The sequence below is a fragment of the Bacillus rossius genome, chromosome 5 (genome assembly GCF_032445375.1).
Source record: "Bacillus rossius redtenbacheri isolate Brsri chromosome 5, Brsri_v3, whole genome shotgun sequence".
Taxonomy (NCBI): Eukaryota; Metazoa; Arthropoda; class Insecta; order Phasmatodea; family Bacillidae; genus Bacillus; species Bacillus rossius.
Window position 1 is genome coordinate 40743314 of NC_086333.1, and position 16859 is coordinate 40760172.

Below are 16859 nucleotides of genomic sequence, written 5' to 3' on the forward strand. Positions count from 1 at the left end.
GCAATGATTGGAAATGTTTCTTTCTAGATTTTCATTTGGTTCTCTATAATATTTTTATTCTCATACATGAGTACTATTTCTTGCAATATAATTTTATTTTGTTACATTTTTGGTTGTTTCGCTTTTAACTGTTTACATTTCCAAAATAAAATTAATATTTTGATTTATGGCACTATCAATTTGTTGTAGTATGACCATTTTAGATTAAGTTAAAAACTGAATTATCAGAAGTTTTATATAGCCTAATATGTTTGTCCATAGATACTCAATGTTCCGTTTGAATATATTACAAGTTAGTTGAATACATGAGGTATGAAATATTTTGAGTTTGGTAGAATATATTGTTAAAAACATATTTATTCGTGACCTTTGAATTCACACAAATATATTGTGATTTATAGTATTTAATTTTAATTCATTGAAAAAATGATAAATATTTAAGATAATTAAGTGTTTTTTGTTTTGCTCACAATGTAATGAAAATATTTTACTTGTTCGTATTCACTCAATGTATATATTTCATGTATTGTAGTTCTAGTTAGGTAATGCCATAGCTATTACTGTAAACATTAAAAGTATATTTATGTATACCTATTATGTATGTAAATAGTGTACAGCCATATAGTAGAAGAATAAATATATATTTAATTTTGCTGCAATACGTTCACTTATTAGCAAGTGTATACAGTAATAATATGTAAAAACAAACAATATACTTTAACTTGAACAAATGTTACCATAAAAATTCTACAGGCAACAAAACACTCATACTATTTTGTTAAACTCTTTTGAAAGACTAACAAACAAAAGGTGACCCCACAAATACAGTCTTTGTGATTGTTCTGTCATTTTCAAAGAAGGTAGTTTAACACTCTCTCTAATTGAACATAAAAACATAAAAAATATGTTCTTCCTGGAATCATAGAATTTCATGAAGAAAATAACTTGTGTTAAATAAATATGACTGTCATTTTGATATGTAAACAAAATTACATATTAACACTTCTATAATGAATGATAATTAAGTACTATTTACCTAACAAAAACTTTCTAATTCTACAAACTATATCATATCTCAGCAAATCTGGCCAAAAATTCTGCCACATCATTTCATACCTTAACAAGTCAAATAAAGTTCAGAATTTCAGATACTCACTCTAGTATTGCAAGCCATTTGAATGGCAGACTCAAATACGTAATGAGCTATTAACAACAGGTTTACTCTTCCCCTTAAATTAAGTGTTAAGTCTTAACGTGAATTGAAATTCAGGGAACTAGCAGTCTCTATCAGTAGCGACATTCAATTAGTTCAGAGGAATTATGTAAATGTAATAACATTCTTACTGCTCACGTTGTAACAGAGAACATCCAACATTTGTTCTACAGTACATTCAGACCACACACACAAACCATACTTGACGCAAAGACATAAAATACATTTCTAGCAAATTTACTTCGCCATCGCAGCCATTAAACACCAGTGGTGGAAGTTAACAACTTTGAAGTTAATTCAGTAAAATGTTTTGCCTTTGCTAGGATTCAGTCTTTACAAATACGTTTTCCAATATTTAACACAGCTTTCAAAACTGCTATCCTATTACATTTTTGTAGTTTGAGATAGCATGTTCATAACTTAAGCCACTTGAAAAGAATATTTGTGGACTGTGATAATAACTATGAAAGTTGTCGCCACACTTGTAAAATCATCAGTTACTTTCTCATTGTTGTTTATCCTGTTGGTAAACATCAGATTGCAACACGGCATAAGAGCTGCTAATATATTATTTATGCCTTGGCATGCAAAAAATTAGGATGGTTATCACAAAATGATAATCCTTCAAAATATTTTTTAAAATAATTATTATGTCTAGAGCAACATATAGTTTACTTGTAGGTACAGGTTTTAAATTAAATTGTATCACATAGAATATAAATTAATAAAATGAGAAAATTCATTAAGATGTGTAAAACCACATCTGAGAAGATAACTGGTTTTGTTGTTTGGTCTGTACTTTACTGTTAACTTACACAGCGAAAATCGTAACACCTCTTATTTGCACCAGGGCCAAAGCACCTTATATATTTTTTATCAGTTTTAGTGACTATGACCTGTTTGCAGCAAAGCTTCAGTACTGTTCTGTGCAAGATTCAATCCAAATCAACACAACACTTTTATCAGTGTAACTTTCAGTGCCAAAATCTTTTAACTGTGGCATTTGTAATACGTATTACAACCAATCACACAATCAAATTAAAAAAATCACTCATAATTTAAATCACTTTAAAATGCCTTTCTACAAATTATGTACAGTATTAAAAATGCATTATAAACATTGAAGTAGATGAAAATTATACTGTAATTACACAAAATTAACAACAATTCAAATGAAAAAATAAAATAAAAAGTAATAGTCTAACTATTTCTGAAATTATCTACACTGTTCAAAATGTTCTCAATGTTTAACACTCCATAAAAACTGTTCATATAGAAGTTTATTTTCTTTAAAAACATTTGAGCATCAGCAATCTTGACTGGTTCACCTAAGTGCAAATAAATAAAAGCAATTAAAAATTCATATTTATGTTAAAATTCTTAAAGCCTTAAAAATTAAATTATTAAAAAAACACAAGTGAAAAGATAAATAAATGTACAAGATCTTCACATGTAAAATCCAAATGATTGAATACTGGCAGTAATATATGTTTATTCTAACTAATAGTAAAGTGTATATAATACAGTAATAAAAAAAATAATTTATCATTTCACTAAAACTCAACCAGAAGTTTTAAATTAAAATGAAACATGTCTTCCTCACATGATACTTCTGTATTGTGACCGCAACATTCCTTAACCACTTATTGTTTGAGAAGACAAGGAAAACCACTTTACTAATTATATGTACTAAAGCAGTAAGTCCACACATTTAAAAAAGAAAAAAAAAAAACTCCTACCTAAGCAAGCATAAATTTAGAAAATGGAATACCCACAACTACTGAAAGAACACAAGTAAGTACACACATTTTGCTTCAACTTAGGTGTGTGCTTTTTTCCAATGCACGCCGCATCACTGTTCTTATCTTTGGTCTTCGCCACAATACAAAACCCTCCATTCCCATGTGTTTAAAAATATATTTAAAAATCTAGGTAGAGGAGGCATATAATGTGTGCTAGCACCTAAGGGGTGCCATCCAAAAGGCAGACCACAACACTGCCTCCAGTAGACCATCAACACGCCCATCGTTACGGAACCTCTCTCATCATGAGCGTCTCCAGTCCATCACAGGAAAAGACTAATTGATCCGATCCATCAACCACTGCAGGTTCCCATTCTACCAAACTTAAAATTCTGGACTCTACCACAAAACCATTACAATTTTACATGTGACAGGTGACAGAACTGTCCAATCAGTTTACATACTGAAAAATCCGTTTTATAAAAGCCTACACGTTTACATAATTGTAATGAGCATTATGAATATTTGTACAACTTTAATACCAACACGCAAAAATCATACACATTTTTTTTAAAAATCTTAACCTACATATTGTTTTATGGAACATATGTACGTTGCTGTTTGTTGCATAGTATTTACAAATGTGTAAGACTGTCATCAAAATAAGTGACAGGTAATTCTTTTTAATGTAACATGTAGAATAAATTTTTTAAAAGAAAGGTGGTGTATTTTTTGTTTTATTGCTAACAATAGCAGTGAGACTAATGAAAGAAATATAAATGAGATTACAGTTTCCAGGCAATGGATTGAAACCGATGAAAAAATTTGCACTTGAGGGCAATATACATAGTAAAAACAACAACTGATTACACATGAACACATAACTGCCACATCCTTAATAATTTTTTTTTTTTAATTCTGACAAGTTACCATATTATGCCTGTCACTTACAAGAAACTTGTGTATTGTTTATGAAACATGAATTTGACAAGACATATTAACCAATTTGCCCATTTTGAAATTTTGTCATAATATAAGTTGCACTGGCAGAGTTTTACAAAATAGATCCCCGGGCACTGCAGCCTCTTCAAGCCTGCTACTTAGCTCAAGTATATGCTAGGCCTTACCCAAAGCCAAATGCAACTAAGAAAGGCTGATGTCCTCTTCAGCCATAGGATTCTCATGCCTGGGATTGCTAATGCATCATGCTTATAACATGAGGATCATGGGTTGGATCCCAACACCCCGGCTTGACAAATATGCGAGCACTGATTCTGTACCCAAGTTGTTCGGAGACTGAGACTACTGTAATCTTGAAGGCCTAGTCGCCTCAAGCCACTGTACATAACTACGCAACGTAAAACTCAGTTACAGATCAAACCTTGATCCAGCCAGTTGCAACCTCTTTAAGGGACCCATCTAGTCAGAAGTGTGTTTGCTAGTGCGACACTCTCTGGTGCTTCTAGCGCAAGGCTGCGGACCGGCGTGCAGTCTTCTGTCGTGCATACGGCAACTATTAAGAATTGAGACGTAACCATAATATGGTGGAGAAATTAAGATAAAGGTGTAATGCAAGAACTTTCAAGAAACTGTACCAGGTGTTTCATACCTAAAAATTTTTCTGAAAAAACACTTTTTAGTCATCTCCACTCTACTAAAAATACAGATTAAAATCAAAATATGGATACATCACTACTCATCCACCCTCAGCCAGCTTATCTTCAAATGCTTCTCATGAACAGATCCCACATGGATATCCTGAGCAGTTTTTCTGAAGCTCTGCATACTGTAGGTTTCCATAAGTAAGAAGGGGCCTTAAAGAATGTTCATCACCTCTTTCTCTAGGTTGTACAAGAGCTAGGATGTTTCTTCAATACCCTCTAGCACATAGCCTTGTCGTGTGTTAACATATCCCTAAACTAGTAACATAGATACCCCCACCACGTCACAGGTCACTTCCCTGTCCTGGCCCACTAGATGCTAGCTAATGCTCTTTGTATCAGAAATCACATTTTATTTAACTTAAGGTTAAATTCTTCCATCTCAAAAATGTTTTCTATTCACTCGAAGAATATATAACTCAAAGAAATTAACTGATCCAGTAGCTTGACAGTGAGTTCTCTTGTTAACAGCCAGCTAATAATTGCACTATAGTAATGTAAGCTACTTGATCTGTTTTAGGCACATTTGGTTTTCGTTAATAAAAGAGCATTCTTCCAGTCCAGCTTTAACGCCCTTGCAACCAGACACAAGCAAATTCTGCCCCCTAATACACCTGTGTAATGGGAAGGCTAAACCATTTCCTTCCCCACTGCTCCCTACCCCTTCTTTGAAACAGTTTGAGCCCTTCCAGCACACGAGAGATGATAAGAAGGATGTTCCCTTCCTCGGTGACCAGAGGCACAGGATGAGCTGCAGGTGATGATACATCCGTGCAAGCAGGACAGTGAGTGGATTTGTGACTTACTTCTAAATACACATGACTGTATTTTCTGTTTATAACCCAATGGTAACAGGAATGAACTGGAAGGTTAGTCATCAACCACACAACGAATGCTTGAAAACATATCAGGAGTGAAAAAATATATCTTTAAGGCTTTACTTGTGAGCGAGAAAAAGTGGATACCATTAGCTAACAAAAAAAAACAGCTTCACACACTTTTTGATGCAGTTAAAATGAAAATCAATCACTGCACTCACTAAATATACAGTAACAACAATACATGAAATAATGAATTAATGATTGGTTTAACATTTTCTTGACTCCAAGGTCATAAGAGATAATGAAATAAGTAATGAAGCAAAGAAATGCATTGGAGGGGGAAACGGGAAAGCCCTGCAGAAACTCAAAAACTCATTGCAACCAAAATTCCCACTTGTGAAATACGTATCTATGTTTTGGCCTCATCATGAATTCAACCAAGATGACCTTGGTGAGTGATCTGTGCACTTGACGATACAAGGCACCACACTTACCTTGAAACAATAAGGTGTTCACTAGACACGATGGCACTTGAATCACTTGAGTTTTATTTTCATAACTCTCATGCCACTTATTTTATCTTAGCACTCAAATACTGCGTATTTCTCTTCCAGCACGAGCACTGTGTAACAATGTATTGCCTCAGTTCTGATGCACCATCAAGTTGTTTCCAGCATTCATAGCAGGCAACCCATGGTACAACGCTGCATGTTTAGGCTTTGCAGCTCCATTCCCTTCATTCCCATAGTCAATTTGGTCTAAGTCGTCATCATCTGGAACATAAATAATACAAGCAGCATTAAAAAAAATTATAAAAAAATATTCAGACCCCTGCATGTACACAAGAAAACTCATGCAATGATTTGTATGGTTATGTCATGTTTAAGCTAAAATCTAGGGAAGCCCTGAATAAAATTTCCATTCAATTTCTCTCCCCCCCCCCCGGTATGAATAAATAAAAATTACAATGGGCCTAATGATTTATTGATTTGTACACATACACACACTGAGTAAAACTGTTGAGCTGTCATGAGCATAAAAGCGAGTACCGAAGACTGCCACACTCATTCTTTCTTTGGAAATGTGTGAATAATGGAACGACTACACAGCACAGGCTGCTACGCAATGTGGGGTGGGTAAAGATTCACTGCTAACTGTAGGGGCGATGGACACGTGCACAGCTAAGGGTAGTTGTCTGAAGGAATCATGGAGCACTTAGAGCTTAATTCAAAGCTGGTATACATATCGGCTCGGTGTAGACTGTGGATTTCTCATGAAAAAAAGAATGAATTAAAGTGGTGTACATTCTCATCGACATCAATGTATTTTAATCTTTAAAAGTTATTTTTATTTTATTTTTTATTTATCACTTTATTACATGCCTACCAACGGCATAAGGCCATGGGTGGTAGGCATGATAAACATAAAAAAATACATAGTCAAAACAAATACATGAAACAAAATGAATAACATTGAAGACAATACTATAATAACACATACACAAGACAACACAGCAAGCAATTAACAGATAAACAAGAACAAGTTTCATAATTCTATAACAACAGAAATGATAATCCAGAACCTAATTATAAAAAAAAAAATATGGTATCATCATTAACCTTAAACATATTCAATTTAAATTAAGATAAGAAAAATTGTTTTATATTTAAATTATTTTTTGATAGAGAGACATAGCATCCATGTTTATTAAAATTTGATATAATTCTGTATAATATATCATTTGATTTGCCTAAGGAGCATAATAAAGGTGTCTGTCGACTGTTATAGGTGGGTACTATTCCAGTATTATCTAGAATATAATTGCATTTTGTTTTATTAGTATAACAGTTATAGATAAAAAAGGGCATCTAATAGCTCTCTTCTTAGAGCTAAAGATCTGAGAGAGGATAGACTATTAGAATTGTTGGTAATGTTGGTCTTTTGATTAATGATATCGATTAATTTATTTTGTAATTTATCTAGTTTGTCACTATCTGTTTTTGTGATATTGTTCCAGACCACGGAGGCATACTCAATCTTGGATCTTACTAAAGCTAAATATAAACCAACAATAGAATCTAAATTAGTGGCATTGAAAGTAATATTATTTAATCAACGCTAACAATCTATTACATTGCGATCTAAGAGATTCAATATGGTTATGAAAGTACAATTTATTATCAAGTAAGACACCTAAATCTCTAACACAAACTGACTTAAAGATAACATGATTACCAAGTTTATAATCAGAAGCAATGATATGATGTTTTCTGGAGAAGGTTATAGAAGTAGTTTTCTCATAATTAAGGTCAACAAGATTTCTTTTACACCAATCGAAAACTGATGAGATGTCATTTTGAAGAAGTTTACAGTCTAGATGAAGAGAAATTTTTCTGTAAATCGTAAGATCAGCAAAAAGTAGACAATTAGAGAATTGTAATACTTTGGTAATGTCGTCTATAAAAATGTTAAAAAGAAGAGGGGATAATGTTCCACCCTGGGGTACACCAGAACTAACTATATATAGATTAGATTTAATATTATTAATTGAAACATAAAAGATTCTATCTAATAAAAAGCTATTGAACCACTTTAGATATTTATCGCGTAATCCTATATTTGATAATTTTGTTAGTAAAATACAGTGGTTAACCGTGTCAAAAGCCTTGGCTAAGTCAAAGTAACATGCATCAACTTGGCCCCGCGTTATTACTTCTGAATAAATTGGGTTAACAAAACTAATTAAATTAGTAGTAGTAGATTTTCCCTTTCTAAACCCATGTTGACAGTCGGAGAGTCTATTTTTAAGATTGAATTCAAGATCCTTACATATAATTTTGTCAAATACTTTAGCAAATCCATTTAAAAGTGATATCGGTCTGTAGTTTGCAACATTAAGTTTACTCTTTTTCTTATGTACAGGTATTACCTTTGCAATTTTCCATTTTTTGGGGTAAATTCCGCTATTTATACTAGTATTGAAAATAAAGTTAAGTATAGGGGCTAGAATAACAGCACATCCTTTTATAATAAAATTTGGAATACCATCAGGCCCAGTTGACATAGTGGATTTCAATGATTTAATTCCCCAAAGTACAAGGCTCTCAGATATGGTAGTCATAGGAATAGAGCACTTACTGTTTTCAGAAATTTAGTAGTTTAAATTATTTGTAGGAGTTAGATAAATACTAGAAAAATGATGTGCAAAACTGTTAGCAATAAGTACTGGGTCATTGGTAACGTTATCATTGATTTTAAGAGATAATTTCTGTCTGTATCCTTCTTTCATAATTTTTACATAGCGCCAAAATTTGTTTGGATTTTTTTTAACTTTATTGTTAAGATTTTGTAGCCAAAAATTTTTGTCCCAAGAAATGAGACTTTTTGCCTCTCTACGATATTGAGAAAATAAATCATAGTAATAGGGGTTCATATAACTTATGGAAATGTTTTTTTTGGATTTTAATGTTTCTATAAGTTGTTTTGAATACCAATGCGGGTAACTGATTTTTTATTTATTTTATTCGGGATGTAGTTCTTGATGTAGTTAATCAAAGTAGTAGTGAGAAAATCAACCATTAGATTAACATCATCAGATTTGTACAGTGTAGACCAGTCATGTTCTTTAATGGCCATAAGTAGGGGTAGTCAAATTTCGTTAATGACGAAATCGCGAAATTTAAAAAAAATCACTTGCACATGAAGTGTAATACAAATAACCTTACGTGGTAGTGATAAGACGTTAATATACTGCATTTCGTTTTAACGAAATTTGCTGTGATGCGCGAAATCCGTAGTTTTTCACGAAATATGACGAAATCGCGATATTCGCGCGAAATTAACATTTTTTATCGCGAAAAATCACGTTGAAACATTCTGGAACCTGCACAAAGCGTTTATTATTCCAAGAGGTTATATGTGAGACGCCATCTTTGCTTTTGTTTTTCTCTAGCACCCATAGAGTAGAGTGTAGCAATAAACATTATCACTTAGCTACTGGTGGAAAAATCACAGATGGCGTTGGTAGTTACGAGTGTCGAAATGTTCTATGATTTTGTTTTCACGAGTGTGTGTGTGTTGAGTTTAAGTTCTTTATTTCCGAGTGGATGCAATATGTCTCTCTTCCGCATCTATGATCGTTTTCCGTTAAAGTTTTTGTGTCATTTTGGTCATATTACCATGGTCACTGGATAAACATATAAAATGCCGAAAGTTGTGTTTTCGAAAGAGCTAAAGAATATGACGACAAAGGATTTTACGTGTTCAGTAAAGAAAAAGGCATCATGATGTGCAAGTTCTGTAATGTGCAAGTCGATTGGAAAATAAAATACACGTTTGAAAAACACTGTAAATTTCGAGCATCGCACTGGAACTAAGCGTCAAGTTACTCTAGAACCATATATTTCACGAATGATAATTATTACATCCAGACGTACGCCTACTCAGTCTCCGTCGTCGCATACGTTCCTACGAGACGTAATAGGCCATAAAACGGCAAAAATTACATTATTTTGCCGACCGCAAATGCGTCTGGTGACGCAATCGTCGATAGGCCTTAACTCAATCTTTGTTCCTTTCTCTGAATCGGCCAAACGCAGTCCAGAAAAATAGCGTCACTTCCATATTAGCCAATCAAATCATAACTGTCAAAATGCTAATTGTTGTATATGGGCGTCCTAGCCGAGGCGACTATTCATTTTCGTAGTTGTCACGGCAATGCACGAAAATAAATGCCGGCCAAGAGTGCCAACATATACATGAACAAATACCGCACACGCAGTTGAGGCGGTGAAAAACGTAAACAAATAAAAAAAACAATACTCTGTAATGTTGAATAAGTACAGTGTTTTGGTGGGGACTAGTTTGCAGGAAATATATAATAGCTGATTTTCAGAGATAGTCAAAATGGACTTGAGACACTAACGTTTCTGATCAGTTTCCGATTTTTTTTGTATGTAATCTTGAGAATTTTAATTACAAATGCAGCGTGCTAAATTTTAGATGTGCATGTACTTCAAAACAATGTTTTTGATAAAATTTGACCAAATAAAGCAATTATTCCATCAAACATATACATGTGTATAAAATTATAATGACGAAATAGTTATTTTTTCTAACTAAACAATTTTTTTTTTCACCGAAATTTTGCACCGAAATAACTCTTTTTATTCACCGAAATGGGCCTTTTTTATTTACCATTTTTCATTGGCCCTAGCCATAAGTAGACTTAAATAATCACCTTTTTTGTAGTCCAGATAAGAAGACGTAGTATTAACATCCCTTGTTAATATATCCATTTTGATATTAATTATGATAGCAGGATGATAAATATCTTCCGTAACAAGAGGATTTAATGATTTGCTGACCAGACAATATTGTAAATTAGAGAAACAAAGATCTAAAAGATGGATGGGCTGCTGAGTATAATTGAATTGAGACAAGCCTAAACCTGTTGTGAAATTGCATATAGCCATAGCTTTGGCTGATAAGCCTCTATAATTTATACTATCAGACTGAGAATTTAGCCAATGTATACCAGGCACATTGAAATAACCAAGTATAATAACGTTATCTAAACAATTTGCAAATTTTTCTTCGAGATCTTCAAAGTAGGACTGGTAGGTTGCCGTAGAAGTATCAGGAGGAATATAAATATTGCCATGTATTAAGAAGTTGGTATTTGATGTTTTAACCTTAACCCAAATAGATTCAATTTCATGATGCTTAGTTATCTTAATCGAGAAAGAATTGAATTTTTGCTTGTTGATAGCAATTAAAACCCCACCCCCTCTATTTTTATATGTTAATTTTGCATTTCTATCATTTCTAAAAATCAAATATCTATCGTCAAAGTAATGCGAATCAATACAATTATTATTAAACCAAGTTTCAGTTAAGCAAATAATGTCAAAATTATTAATAGCTAAATTATTATAGAATTCTATTGATTTAGTTCTCAGTCCTCTCACATTTTGGTAAAGAATTTCCCACTCACACAAGTCCAGTATGCGGAACACGGATTTTAATGTGCTCCTCCAGGCACCGGGATATGATCTTGGACAGAAGAATTTAATGCAGAGTATGTTGTTTCATGGTTATTGATGTTTTTATCAGCTTTCTTGAATATTTGATCAGGGAATAGCTTACCATAAAACGGGCTGATAAGGCAACCGCTCGGCCAGAAAACTGTATTGTGTATCATGTCAAAGTCTTCTTCTAATACTGATACATGGAAAGATGTATAGGTGTCATATTTGGATCGTAGTTTAAAGACTTTCAGTTGTGATAGATTAAGATCACTGGTTATATAATCAACAACTTCTTTTTCTTCAACTGATGGGTCAAAACGGGTTACAAATAATGCTTTTGTTTTTTTGAAAGCTGGTTTTGAAACTGTTTTAAGAGATGAGATGTTCCTCATCCCAACTTGTATTTTTGATTTCTTTTTGTTGTCAGACTCAGGCTGGTTTACGTGGCTACCGTTGGATTTGTTCTTACGTGAATAATGCACGGTGGTAAAACCTTGCTCATCAGTAGTCCGCTTGATAGGAGAAGTGCTTACTAAGTTGCTTGCATCAGCGTTGCTTGCAACAAAGTGCTGACTGGTAACGAGGTCAGCCGCACGTTCAACCGGCGCGGCGACAGATGTTTCAACTTTCTTTTTCTGTTCAATTTTCTTTTGTTCTGTAACTTGACTATAAGTTTTATTGGTTTTCTTTGGCTCAGTTTGAAGATTTTTTTCATTTTTGATCTTGAACACTTCTTCACTTAACTTCACAATCTCATTTCTGGAGTCATCCAGTAAAGTTTTTAATACCTGGTTTTCATTTTTAAGGTCGTCAATTTTAGTATTCATAGATTTAACAAGATCATATAATTCAATAAGTTTGCTCATTTCCATGGAAACAGGTGACATGACTACATTACCAGATGCAGTTGAATCCTTTTGTGATGATGACATTCTAGAAGGCTTGTTTGAAGTCGCGTCCTCTTCTGGGATAAGTGTTACTTTCAGAGCATTAAGATTAGTCGTATTTACACTCTCAGTTTGAAACTGATTTGGCGCAGTATTCACATTCGTTTTTTTTGTTGGAGACCAGAACATGTTCAAGTTATCTATATGGTCTAATTCACAATTAGTTATTTCATCCGTTGCATCACTATAGGATAGAGAAAATCCCTAAAAATCTGACTGACTGAGTAGTGAGGAATTAATACTGATTATCTCGTTCCACTAGTAAAGAACAACAAAGATTAGATATAATACCGCGGAGCTCGCACTAAACACGTCCGTCCGCTTGGGACACACGGCCGCGACTGGGGACACGGCCGCGACTGGTCGCAAGAAGTGTTAAATGCACCTGATGACGGACAGGAACAGATTGAAATGGTTTTGTTGCATGAAGCTTACCGTTTTCACCTGTGTTGTCTGTGTTGTCATCCTCATTTCTAAGCATATCTAGTTTTTTGCTACTGTCTTTGTGTTGGCTGTTGTGCCATCCAGAGCCATCAGTAATTTTGTATTTTTTTTATCCATGGTTTTTTGTTTGGTTTTACTGACTTACTTCTTCTTTGAAATTCCATATGTTTACTTATTTTTTCCTGACATCAGCTAACCTTGGGATGCTGTTTTTTGTACATAGTAGAGTTCTGCTAATCCGAACCCTGTTCGTGTGGACATTCGGTTAATCAGGACAGGGTTTAGAAAAAAAGTAGGATTTATATTACAATTTTATCACAAAGATGTTTTGTTAATCCTTCATTATTTTGTAAGGTTAAAAATTTAGGTCTACATATACAGTAGTGTTAAAACTAAAATCAATTGTAGAAAAATTTTGTAGTAGTTACGAGAAAAAAAAAACATATATTTGTAGGCTTCTTACACGGTGTTTAGTGGTCGCAGAATACAGCAATGTGCAATTTACAGTCATTTGAGCACTAACATGCAGAATTCTGGGATGGATTTTTGATGGCAAAGTGAATTATTTGATGCCTTTCTGCACGTCAATGTCTTTGGTCTGCCAGTTCACAGTTTACTGTCTGTATATCCGGTCACATATCTGTTGATCTGTTGATGCATCATATCCAATCTGAAGATAGCTCTTACTATGTGAACTTAGTTAAACTAACCTCCGCATAGACTGTTGTACCGCCTGTACTTTCGGCCCCATGTTACTCAACATAACTCAGTGACCAAACACCGAGTTGTTTACCTTCCTCCTTAGTTGGAGGAATAACCACAGGAAGTTGGCAGTATCTATTAATAGCGTTCTTGTGTAAATATATTTTTGATGTATCATTTTGTTTGTATTTTTTTTACCCTACACACATGTTACTTGGAATCAAATTTTTTTTAATGATTTTTATGTTTACTTGGTAATGAGAACAGTAATTTAAACTATAGAATTTTTCTAGTCTTTGACCATTACATATATTTAGGATGATGTGGTGTGCAAATAACTTTTGTACTACATAGTTACTTCTTTTTTTTAAGTCCTTAATATCTCAGTCAACCACAGATAGCCTGTTTCCATGAAAATAGTAAAGAAATTAGTTTAGTTTCATAATTCATAGTAAAAAAATGAACGCAAATTTAATGCAGTGACATTTATAGTCCAACAAAAGTTACCATTTCCAATCCGAAAATGTTAAATTTTTAATATGAAAGACATGAATACGGAGATTAATGTAAGTCTATCAATTATTGTATTTGTTTTTATTTACTAGGACCACTCATGCTTTCACATAAAATAACCTTAAATCCTTGAACTGTCAAATATATGTGAGCGTTATGAAGAGATTGATACCAATCTCCATTCAAGGTGTGTTCTCGATCTACACAAAATTTACCTTTGCTCATCTTAGATCAAGATCAAAACTGTTTTATTTATATACAATGGTGAACATCATTAAGGCAAACACCATTACTTGTATAATACCTAATTCGGTACCTATGTACCAACAGCAATATGAATAAAAAAATTGTGAAAAAAAATAAAATCATGCAATATTCATTAAGTGCAACCCTCTTGTTTTAATCATTGTCAGCTTGAATAAAATACCAAATGATGTGTAGTCAACTTCTTCACACAAGACTTCTGGTTAGTACAGAGTTATTCAAAGCATGCATACGATTAATCAGCCGAAATTCCGAGAAATTACTTTAAAAAAAAAGTTTGTGTGACATGCAAATGCAAACCACTGATTCAACAACGATGTGTTACTGAGCACCATGGCTCTTCAATACTACCATGCTTATAAAAATAAGCAAATCATACCTTCCTCCTCACCTTCTTCTAATTGTAAGTCACCTTTCTGCCCTTTCTCGTAGTCTGCGTTGTCCGGGTACTGGTTGTGTGCCTGGCGGGCCATGCCTCCTGGTTGGTACACCTGCCTACTGCAATACAGACCTCGCAATTGTGAGCTCCACACCGCTCGCGTACTTGACTGCTTCCTATCACAATACTCTCAACTGCCAACACTTGTCTACTTCGTGCACAATAAAAAGGATCTATACTTTAAATACACAAAGTTTTGTTTCAAAATTAGTTAATATCACTGGCCAAATTATACAAACAAAATACTGTGAAAAAAATACTGTACATGGATTCTTTTACCAAGAACAATTTAACTGAAAAAACGTAAATAAATTTCATTTTTTTTTACAAACTTTGACAATCAAACTATGTTGATAACATGAGACAAAGACTGTGAAGTCGTAGAAAAACTGATGTAATTCATTAGTGAAGGACTTAAACAATAACAAAATTTCCAGAAAAACCAAATCCCAGGGTTTCTTATTACAAAATTTTGTTCACTAGAATGCTACAAAGCACCATAGCGATTCAACCGGGAAACCTTCGTCATTTAAGTAGACTCTTACATACTGAGGAGGTAACTGATGTAACCCCTGCATAACTATAACAAGCCTGGGCACTGTCATCAAGACAGCCTACATGACAGTACCCTGACTGTCATTACATCGTCCCTCAATTGAACATCAATAAAGGCAAAATATAAAAATAGAATAAATGTGGCCTGGGGGGCCACAAGCTGGTCTTCTTCAGGTTTGAAATATGGCACAGCGGACTGGAAAGAGGACACAGAGAGCTGGGGCGTCTCAAAGTCGTGAGGGACGAAGTGGGCAGGCAGCTGGCTTGGTTCCGAGGCTCGAAGCTTGCTCCGGGTGAACTTCCAGAGCACCAGCGACCAGATCTCAGCAGGCAACGTTGGGAGGACAGCAGCCCACGCGAAGCAGTCCCGGAGACACGCCAACGATACGCAGCAGACCAGCAGGACAAGAGCTGTGTTGGTCGCCCGGGTGACCGCTCGTTCACCAGGCTCGCAGTTCCCAGGAGTGGTCGTGTCACTATCCCAGGAGGGTCTTCACCACCAGCAGGGGGGTGGCCGGCACAGATGCCAAACTGCTGGTGAGAACAGTCTCAGGCTGTGCACTGAGCATGCCTCTGGAAGGAGTTAACCACGTGATATGAGTGATGGACCCAAGCAGCCTCAAAGTGGAGCTGTGATCGCAAACTTCATCACGGCCCTCTTTCTTAAGGGCAGGGTATAGTACCTCAAACACATTTTAATAAATTTAACCAGTAAATCATCAATTATATATTAAAAGCCATCCAATCATAAATTTTTCTTCTTGATTTAGAAAAATATGTTTGGCCATATGGGAGTATTTAATTTTAATGATTTAAATTTTTTTTGCATTTTTAATCATTACAAAATTCCACGCATGTCACTTTATTCCACTATATCCACCATGGACTAACATATCATTGCTTTTAAATATATTGCAAATTAAAAAAAAAAAAAAACGCATTGATGAAAATTAATGTAGGAAGGCAAAGGAGAATAAAAAGTGAAGAAGTTTACAAACTGTGAGTGGACAGGAAAAAAATTCAGCACTTGCTACATACAACTAACTTCAAAATCAACATTGCTAAAACAGTAATCATATTTTGTTTCCACATCACTGCCCCAATTAAGTTATATAATAAGTTCAGTTTCTTGTAACATAGTAAAATTGCTCCAACCAGCAGCAGTTGACATGAAGGTAAATGAAGTACGCAAGAACGGCACAAGGAAAAGAAGGCGAGTGTGAAATGTGCATTATAAATCATTTCATTTTGTAAGCCACCAGGTCCCTGAGCACTCTCCCAACACAGAGATATGTTAAAACTACAAATTAAACTATTTTCCTTTGATTATATGATTTAGTTTAACAACTTTGCTAAAAATTTTCTAACTGGTCCAATAAATATAATAAAACTGAGAATGTAAGAAAGAAAAATAAATTCAATAAAAATGTTTCAAATTTTTGATAGTCCTTTTAATAGTTCAACTTTTTAATTATTGTTTCTAGTATTTTTGCTCAAAATCTTTTAAATATCAGACACACAACTGAAAC

At 34.1% G+C, this 16859-nt stretch overlaps 1 protein-coding gene across 14 annotated transcripts in view; it reads right to left on the reverse strand.

Moving 5' to 3' along the window:
• Positions 1-346: 346 nt before the first annotated feature.
• LOC134531735 (Golgi integral membrane protein 4-like) overlaps positions 347-16859 on the reverse strand; it is a 72977-nt gene continuing 56464 nt past the window's right edge. For 4 of the 14 annotated variants that reach the window (XM_063367591.1, XM_063367589.1, XM_063367590.1 and 1 more), the window contains exons 9-11: positions 14716-14834; positions 5932-6210; positions 597-2541 (exon numbers count right to left, since the gene is read on the reverse strand). In XM_063367591.1, the coding sequence (XP_063223661.1) occupies positions 6080-6210; positions 14716-14834 (250 nt within the window). In that variant the 3' untranslated portion in view covers positions 597-2541; positions 5932-6079. Of the gene's footprint in view, positions 2542-5931; positions 6211-14715; positions 14835-16859 lie in introns of all 14 variants that reach the window. The other 10 variants (XM_063367583.1, XM_063367580.1, XM_063367579.1 and 7 more) reach the window with 6 other exon arrangements.